This window comes from Solanum pennellii, chromosome 12 (assembly GCF_001406875.1).
Source record: "Solanum pennellii chromosome 12, SPENNV200".
In the NCBI taxonomy this organism is placed as follows: Eukaryota; Viridiplantae; Streptophyta; class Magnoliopsida; order Solanales; family Solanaceae; genus Solanum; species Solanum pennellii.
Window position 1 is genome coordinate 66,413,543 of NC_028648.1, and position 9,997 is coordinate 66,423,539.

At 36.3% G+C, this 9,997-nt stretch overlaps 1 protein-coding gene across 1 annotated transcript; it reads right to left on the bottom strand.

The window, feature by feature from the left end:
• Positions 1 to 5,314: 5,314 nt before the first annotated feature.
• Positions 5,315 to 6,555, bottom strand: LOC107006490. The gene is made up of 3 exons (XM_015205035.1): positions 6,418 to 6,555; positions 5,917 to 6,066; positions 5,315 to 5,593 (listed from the first exon to the last, which is right to left on the bottom strand). The coding sequence occupies exons 1-3, from the start codon at positions 6,553 to 6,555 to the stop codon at positions 5,315 to 5,317; spliced, it is 567 nt and encodes a 188-aa protein (XP_015060521.1).
• Positions 6,556 to 9,997: the final 3,442 nt, after the last annotated feature.

A 9,997-nucleotide genomic window follows, 5' to 3' on the forward strand; every position in this document is an offset into this window, starting at 1 on the left:
ATTAATGAGTTTAAGTCTTCCGCATTGCTTTATGTTGATATTAAATTGAAATGTTAAGGTTTAGATTGGTTGGTTCGCTCACATAGGAGGGTAAATGTGGGTGCCAGTCGCGGCTCGGTTTTGGGTCGTGACAAAATGACTCTTGAAAACTTTGATGAACTTCACATGACTTGACTCTTAACTTTGATCTTAATTCTTACTTGAATTTGACTCTTAATTGATCCTTGAATTAAATTATGGATTCAAGGATTTTGATTTGTGTTTCAAAAGACCCCATGATTCTTAGGAATGATTCCTAATAGCTTAACTTGAGAAAATTTACCAAATCACTGTGTTGGAATAAATCCGCTTCAAGGAGATTCTCCTAAATAAATATTTACGAAATTATATTTAGAAACAGAGAAGTATGTGTTCTGTCTATGACTCGGAGCAACATTGTGCTCACTGGGGGAACAAGACTTATTTGACGGAAGCTATCCGACTTTTTCTTTCTTCATTTTTCAACCCCCATTCACCTAAATTCGAAAATCTTCCTCAAAATCATTTTAGATACCGATACTCAGCATTAGTACTCATGAAGCTGACTCAAACCAACCCTAAAACTCAACATTAAAGGTCTCAAAACTCCAACATTTTAACCTAATTCAAGAACACATTTAAATTCAAGAATAACAATCAAGAAAATCAACTTTCAACCCATTTTAGGATGGATTTCACTGAATTAAACAAGTGTGGTGCGTGAGTGAATAAACCCTACCACTATGAGAGACTCAGATCTACCTTTTTAGGGATCACCCCCGAAGAAATCCACAAGCAAACAATCGTTCTTGAAAATTCTTGATTTTCCTCTTCTCCTTTTTATTGTGTTCTTTCTCCAAAATCCCTAACGTGAATTCTCAATCTTTCTAAACTGAACCACGTGTTGTTTTTATCCCAATTAAGTTATTAAAAGGAATTAATTTAATTGGGTAAGGAAAATACCAATTTACCCTTTTAATTCTAGGATTGAACATTTCCTTAAATCCAACAGCCCAACTTCCTAAAGGCACAACTCACTCATCCGAACTCGAAATTTTGCAAACTCAGCGGCGTTGGAAAGAGTCAAGGGGATTTACAACCATACCTGGAAGTACACCTAACTCATCCTGAGCTATAAGTTATGGCCATCAGAAGTTGACCAAAAACTCACTTTAACTTACTTACCAATTTCCAAATTTCTAATTTATTTCCAAAAAATAGCTATTTCAAATTTCTAAACTTCCTTATAGCTTCTTTTTAGTTTTGAATTGTTACAATATCTCCCCTTCGGGAATATTCGTCCTCGAATGAGATTACTCTTACTAGGCTAAGGGTGGTAACTTTTAGTTAAGAACACCCAATAATAAAAAATGCAACAAACAACATGTTCACTCATAATTTAAAGAGTATTATAAAGAAAATTTGTACCTTGTTCTGCATTTTCCCTGGATTTGAAAAGCTGTGAATATCTCCTCTTCATATCCTCTTAGGCTTCCCAAGTACCTTCCTAAAACAATTGATTCCTCCAAAGGACTTTGACTGAAGCTACTTCTTTTGTTCTCAATTTATGAACTTGACGATCTAGAATCTGAACAAGAATCTCGTCATAAGTTAGACTATCCTTGATACCAATATTTTTAGTTGGTAAGATCGAAGAAGGATCGCCCATGCAGTTTTTCAACATGGAGAGGTGAAATACCTGATGAATTGTTGCTAACTCTTGTGGTAGCTCCAACTCATAAGCTAAATTGTCAACCCTCTTGGCTATACGATAAGGTCTAATATACCAGAGACTAAGTTTCCTTTTCTTACCAAACCTCATAACACCTTTCATGGGTTAAACCTTCAGATATACCCAATCATATAGTTAAAACTCTAACAGTCTTCTCCTAACGTTAGTGTAGCATTTTTGATGACTATACGCCGTTTTCAACCTATCTTAAATCGCCTTCACCTTATCCATATCTTGGTGAACTAAATTTGGTCCTATCAACCCTTCTTCACCAATTTCAAACCGTCTAATAGGAGATATGCATCTTCTCCCATACAGAGCTTCATATGGAACCATTTGGATGCTAGAATAATAATTGTTGTTGTAAGCAAACTCAATGAGAGGTAGATAATCATCACAATTCCCTTTGAAATCAACCATACGAGCCCTCGAAATATCTTCTAATGTATGAATCGTATGCTCTACTTTCCCATCTATTTGAGAATGAAAGAGAGTACTCAAGTTAACCTTTGAACCCAAACTTTTCTGAAAATAGAATTGTGCACTAAATTATGCACCTCTACCTTAAATGATGGAGACTAAAACTCCAAGAACTCGTACCACCTCTTGGATATACAACTTGTCATAATGTTCTTATGAATGGGTAGTCTTTACCGGCAGAAAATGGGTTGATTTTGTCATTTTGTCGACTATCACCCAAACAGATTCATTTTGCCTGCAATATCTTGGTAAACCTATGATGAAGTCCATATTAATCATTTCCAACTTCCATTCCAGAAGTTCTATATTTTGAGCCAAACCACCGAGCCTTTGGTGCTCTATTTTCACTTGTTGACAATTTGGACACTTAGCAACAAACCTTATGATACCTTTCTTCATGTCATTCCACCAATACACTTCTCTCAAATCGCAATACATCTTGGTGGAACCTGGATGAATGGAATATCTTGATCTATGAGCTTCATTCATGATCCTCTCATGGAGTTCATCCATCATTACTACGCACAATCTACATTAGTACCTCAACACACCAGCTCCAATGCTCTTTGCTTATGAACATTTGCTTTCAATTCAAGAAAAATGGATCTTGGTCTTGCTTCTCTTTTAACCCTGACACTAGTGATGAATCAGCCCCATTCTTCACCACTATGCCTCCTTCTTTGGAATCCATATGTCTGACACCCAAGTGTGCAAGTCTGTGAACATATTTGTCTAACTCTCTCTTTTCTTCCTCCACACGGATAGTACTATCCATACATAAACCTGCTTAAAGAATCAACAACCACATTAGTCTTACTTTGGTGGTAAAGAATACTCATGTCATAATCTATGAGTAATTCAAATCACCTTCTCTGTCTGAGATTGATCTCTCTTTGGGTAAACATTTATTTTACACTCTTGTGATCAGTGAATATATTAACATGAACACCATACAAATAATGACGCCATATCTTCAAAGTGAAAACTACAACATCCAACTCTAAGTCATGGGTTGGATAGTTCTTCTCATGAACATTCAACTGTCTTGAAGCATCAGCTATAACTTTGTCATTCTGCATAAGAACACAACCCAAACAACCTCTAGGTGCATCACAAAACACCACAAAACCTTGATTACCTTTCAGTAAAGTTAAAACTGGGGTTGTAGTCAATCTCTTCTTCAATTCCTGAAAGCTCTTCTCATAAGCTTCAGACCATTGAAACTACACCATTTTCTGAGTCAACTTCATCAAAGGAGACGATATAAACAAAAACCCATCTACAAACCTTCTATACTAGCTAGCTAAACCCAAAAAAACTCCTAATATTAGTTGGAGAGGTGGGTTTAGGTCAATTTTTCACTGCCTCAATTTTCTAAGTATCAACTCTAATACCATCACCAAAACTATGTGGCCCAAGAACACACTGACTCAAGCACAAACTCACACTTAGAGAAATGGGCATACAACTCTCTATCTCTTAAAGTCTGAAGAACTATTCTGAGATGACTAGCATGATCTTCTTCATTCCTTGAATAGATTAGTATGTCAATGAAGACGATACAAACATATCTAAATAAGGTTTGAAGACTCTATTCATGATATCCATGAACTTTTCTTGTGCATTAGGCAAGCCAAAGAACATGATCAAAAACTCATAATGACCATATATGGTTCTGAAAGATGTCTTTAGAATATCACATTTCCTTACTCTTAACTAATGATACCCTGATCTAAGGTCAATTTTTGAGAAATATGAAGCACCCTGAAGTTGATCGAAAAGATCAGCCATTCTCAGAAAAGAATACTTTTTCTTGATAATAACCTTGTTCAACTGACGCTGATCTATACATATCCTACGGGAACCATCTTTATTTCTCACAAAAAAAATTGGAGCACCCCAAGGTCAGACACTTGGACGAATAAAACCTTTGTCCAACAGATCTTTTAACTACTCTTTCAACTCTTTTAAATTTGTTGGTTCTTTTTTGTACGACAGAACGGCGATAGGACGAGAATCTGGAGGAAATTTTATATCGAAGTCTCTCTCTCTCTCTCAGAGGGACTCTGGGTAGACCATTTGGAAACACTTCTGGGAACTCTTTGACTACTGGAACTCAATAAACTGGAGGTACCTCAACACTTGAGTCATTAACTCAAACTAAGTTATAGATACAAACCTACAAAACTAACTTTCTTGCCTTAAGGTACGAAATAAAACGACCCTTAGGCACTGGTGAACTACTACTCCACTCTATGACTGGCTAATTAGGAATCTGAAACATGACAACTCGAGTTCTACAGCCTATGGAGTTATAACAAGCATGAATCAACTCATACCTAGAATGACATCAAAATCTACCATGTCTAACTCAATTAAATAAGCCATAGTGTCTTTTTGATTGATGGAAATGACACAATCATGATAAACTTTATCAGCTAGAATAGACTCCCCAACAAGTGTAGAAACACAAAAGGTCTCACAAAGTCTTTGAGAAATCACATCAAACTTATTTGCAACATAAGGGGTTACAAAAGAAAAACTTGCTTCAGGGTCTAGCATAGCATAAACATCAAAAAGCAAAGACTTTGATCATACCAATGACAACATCTGGATAGTTCTCTTGCTCTTGGAGACTCGTGATAGCATAGAGGCGGTTTGCTCTTCCGCAGTATCGGAAGTAGCTCCTTTAGGTGCATCCCTCTCTTGTGGAGCAACCGATTAAAAGTGGGCTCTATTGCCCTGATTTCCACTACCTTGCTTATTTTTAGGACACTTTTTCATGAAGTGACCCTCTTTACCACGTTTGAAACAACATAATTGTCCATATCGACATTTAGCTCGGTGGGTTCTACCATACTTAGCACATGCAGGAGCCCAACTACCTCCTTGTGCCACACTTCCTTGAGACTATGTTGGTCTATCTCTAAAGTTTTGTGAATTCTGTCCATTGTACTCACCTTTGTTTCTGGGTGCAGGTGCACTAGCAGATGATGGTGTTGGTCCCTTTTTCTTTTGAAAGAACGAATGATTTACACTTCCCTTCTGCTGCCCAGATTCATGCCCTGTCTTTGTTTTCTTACTTCATAACTCTTCCCTGTCTCTCAGCTTCTCTTCTTCAACCTGCTGCACATAAACCATTAGCCTTGATATAGTTAATTCACCAATCAACATTGTTGCTCTGCCCTCTTTGCTTGATAGACGGCCCAAATCAGCAACAAACAAACTCATTCTACTCCTCATGTCCTTAATCATATGTGGAGCATAACGGGATAACTGGGTGAACTTCAACCCATATTCATGAACACTTAGAGAATCCTGCTTAAGTTTATGAAATTCTTGTACCTTAACCTCATTCAATTCCTAGGGAATGAATCACCAAAAGAAAACCTTTTCAAAATATGCCCAACTCCCAGGTGGTGCACCCTCAGCTCTAACCCATTTCCATTGATCAAACCAAGTCCTAAAAATATTCTTTATCTGATATGAAGCTATTTCAACTCTCATAGTATCAGCAACATGCATCACCTCGAACACCTTTTTAACTTATCAATGAAATTCTATGGGTCCTCTGTAGTGTTCGAACCGGTGAAGCTTGAAGGATTTATCCTTAAGAACTCACGAATCCTCAAAGTATCAGCCTCTTCTTGTCAAGCTCCTCTATGTTGCCCAGCTTGATGAGTCACCACTTGGCTCAACATTCGGATAGGCTCACAGAAATCAATATCGGTGACCTCTCCTTGAGGTTGCACTTCAGGTGCATAAGGTAACTCTTGCTCTTCAACATTCCTTCTAGTTATACGACCTCTCACTGATCTTCGTGGAGGTATTGTAATCTGAAAACACGCACAAGCGCGAATTAGAGGTAAACATTTTAGATATCAAACTCTAACGCACGAAATGGGTGTGAAAGAAGTGAGATAGTTCCTCAATGTTCCAGACTCTTAATTATAGATGTGGCGAGCTTCACATTAATAACTAGGACTCTAGATACACAGCTTCATAGACTCCCTAAGACTCTTGAACTTTGTGCTCTGATACGAAGTTTGTCCCAGCCCGAGCCTACACCTTAAGTGTGGCTAGAACTCGAAGTCCCATTATTAGTCCCCAAGCGAACCCTTGGTCTAGCTTACTTAACTCCTCCATGGTTACTTTATACATATTTATTCAATTGGAAGTATTGAAACAGAAAGATCATTAAGAAGATGGACCACCCATGAAATTTCTGGAACAAGACGGTGAATAGAATAATATTCAGCCTCAACTGATGATAGTGATACAACCTGTTGTTTCGTTGACTTCCAAGAAATGGGACAGTCGCCCATTGTTAGAAAGAACCCGCGTAATGATCGCCGAGAGTCTGAGTAAAGCCCAATAAGCATCACAAAATCCACGAAGTTGGAAGGAAGGTGATGATGATAAGAAAATCCCCAGTCCAAGATCATTTCTGATATAGCGAAGGTTATGGAATACCGCTTGCAGATGACCTTGCTTAGGACTTCGCATATATTGACTCAGATTTTGCATTGTATAAGATAAATTAGGGCGTGTATGGGTTAGGAAATTCAATTTTCCTAACAGTCGTCGATAGACAGTTGGATTCTACAAGGATTCCCCACAATCAGAAGAAAATTTTAATGTAGTATTGAGCGGAGAGGAGACAGATCGATGTTAAGCAGTCATATTCATTTAGAAGATCAATTGCAAACATCCGCTGGGTTACAACAAGACCACCATGTTCATTTAGAATTTCCATTCCCAAGAAATAATTACTATACCCAAATTTTCTATACAAAATTCTAAATCAAGAAATGATTTAATTTCAGCAATTTCTTCTTTGTGGTTCCCTATTAGCAGGATATCATCGACATAAATTGCAACCATAGTGATTAAAGCTCCACTAGATATATAGAGAACAAGGAATAGTCATTCAAAGATTAAGTGAATCCCCTAGAACCCAAGGCAGAAGAAAGTCGTGCATACTATTGACGAGATGCTTGCTTTACTTAGTCTACAAACATGAGATGGAGATGGGGAAACAACACCTGCAAGAAATTTTGTGAAAACCTCCTCATCTAGATCACCGTGATGAAAGGCATTGTTGACGTCAAGCTAATATAAATTACATCCATTCTTTGTTACAATACACTATAAACATATCATAGTTGTCATTTTCACGACCGGAGAAATGTCTCGGTATAATCAATACCTTCTCTTTGTATGTCACCTCTGATTACCAACCTTACTTTTAGTCGTTCTAATGTCCCGTTGGACCTAACTTTAACTTTATATACTTCTGGGAAGTTCTTTCTTCAAAAAAGGAAATTGGATTACTTCCCATGTTCGAGTAGAATTCAGGGCCTCAAGTTCTTTGTCCGTTGCAAGTTGCCAACATGGATGTAGTGCTGCCTCTTGGTACAAAGTTGGTTCAGAAATATTGCATATTAAAGTAATAACTCGTTGGTTTTGTGATGAAAGAGCATTGAAAGAATAAGAATGAAATGGAATTAGTGGTGGATAGGGGAGATAACTGAGTGCGCTGCATTACAAATATAGTCAGAAATATAAGAAGGAGCATTGTGTTGTCTGGTAGATTTGCGTTGAACTTGTACTGGACTTGATTCCATCCTTGGAAGCTCAGTATTATTTGGAAAAATAGAGTCAGGTAAGTGTTCTTCTGTATCATTTGTTAGTGTTTCAGAATTGCTAATGACGTCCTATTGTAAAGGGAAAATATGTGAAATTTGGGTAGAAGTGAATATAGCTGGAAACAATCTAGACATAGGAGCAGAGTGAGAAAATGGAAAATTTGTTTCAGAAAACTTGACATCTCTAGATACTATTACTTGACATGTTTGAAGATTAAGGATCTTGTATCCTTTCTGAGAGAAAGGGTACCTTAAGAATACTCCTGGCAAGGCTCTCGGCATTAATTGTCTCTATTTCTTGTCAATGTGGAAGCAAAACATAAGCAACCAAAAGGTTTAAGCTGAGCATAATTTGGTGTTTTTCCAAACAACACTTGATAAGGAGACGTATTACCTAGAACTTTAGAGGGAAATCTATTAATTGAGTAGCATATAAGAGACAATCCCCTAAAAACTTCTTTAGTAGGTGTGACTGGTAGAACAAGGCTCTACATGTTTCCAACAAGTGTATATGCTTTCTTTCTACTACTACATTTTGTTGTGGAGTTCCAACACAAGAAGTTTGATGTATAATACCTTCAGAAGAAAAGAATTTGAAAGGTGATTTTTCCACCATGACTTCATTTTTGATCTAATAATTACTTAAGAGTTAACCTATCGTTGGTCCCCTAAAGTTGGCACTAACTTTTACTTAGACATCTCAACTAGGCTTTGTCCATTTTAGACATCTCATGTCATGTTTTGGTGTGTCATTTTGACACTCTTTTTGTAAAATCAGCCAAATATGTAAGGCGTGTGTAACACACTCATCGATGATGTGTCGAAATGACGAGTTAAACAAAGACATGTGGCATATATATTGAAAATAATTTTTAAATAATGAATTTTGAGTTTTTTTAAAAAAGGCAAATGAGTTAATGACATGTGTCAATTTTTATCCAAATAATTTTAAAAAGAATTAACCACTTACAAGCCCTATGTTGTCTTCTCCACCACCACCACCCATGATCCTCAACTTCTCCCCCACCAGATTGTCTAGTCCACATTCCACAACCCCCTACCCCATATTGTCTTTCTCCAATACACTTTCATAGTAATTTAACTATTTTGAAAGAATTATTTTCAAAAGCACAATCTCTTTGCAAAAACTTATTCCTCTTACTTATAACTTCAAATGAAATCAAATTCTTCAAATCTAAAGAAAGAGTTCCCTAAAAGAATTTTCTAGATTTTCTTTTAAGAAAATATATTTTGATTATTTTCAAAACATTTCAAGGAGGAAGCATGGCAACAAAATAAGAAAAGTTGTGTAAGATTGAAATCTCTTGGTGGATTAGCACTATTAGATCTATTTCTCCGTGGAAGGAGTTTAAGTTTTGAAAAATGGTTGCTAAAATGGGGAAGAATAAGAAAAAGATTAAATAAAAATAGGTTAAACATAATCTCTTCGCGCGCTAGTAAGGAATGTATCACACTCGCTGTGTCATGTCTGCAAAAAGTGTCAAAATGACTTAGTGGGACATCACATGAGGTGTCTAAAATGAACAAAGCGTACTTGGACTGTCTAAGTTAAAATTAATATCAACTTTAGGGGGCACCGATGGGTTAGGCCATTAGTTAAATAGAGAGTCTGTTACATAACGGGCTCAACTCGTGGGCTTAGGATTGTGGCCCAAAATAATTGATCAATCTATGTACGTGAATTCTATTCGTATTTGCATAAATTTGTAGAATGGGTAAAATATCAAATTGAACATTAACATATAAAAAAAATATAAAAAATATAATGAAAGTAACTAATAACGTATAAAAATGCAATTTTATAATCAACTAATTACAAAATAATAAATTGGATAAATTAAGATAGTTATCGATAAATTTATTTAAAATTATAAAAAAATTAATTTGAACTATTAAATAAAAAAAGCTTAAAGTTACGAATTTTGAAAATATTAGCCAAAATTGGGTGTCAACAGTTGTCCTTTTCATTGGATATGATTTGATGAAAGAAATCATGGACAACAAAAATTGACAAACTCGATTTTTGCCAAACACATGACCTTTATATAGAAGTGTGGTTGGAATGTGGTGTAATTCAATTCCGGACTTGCCTCCAGAA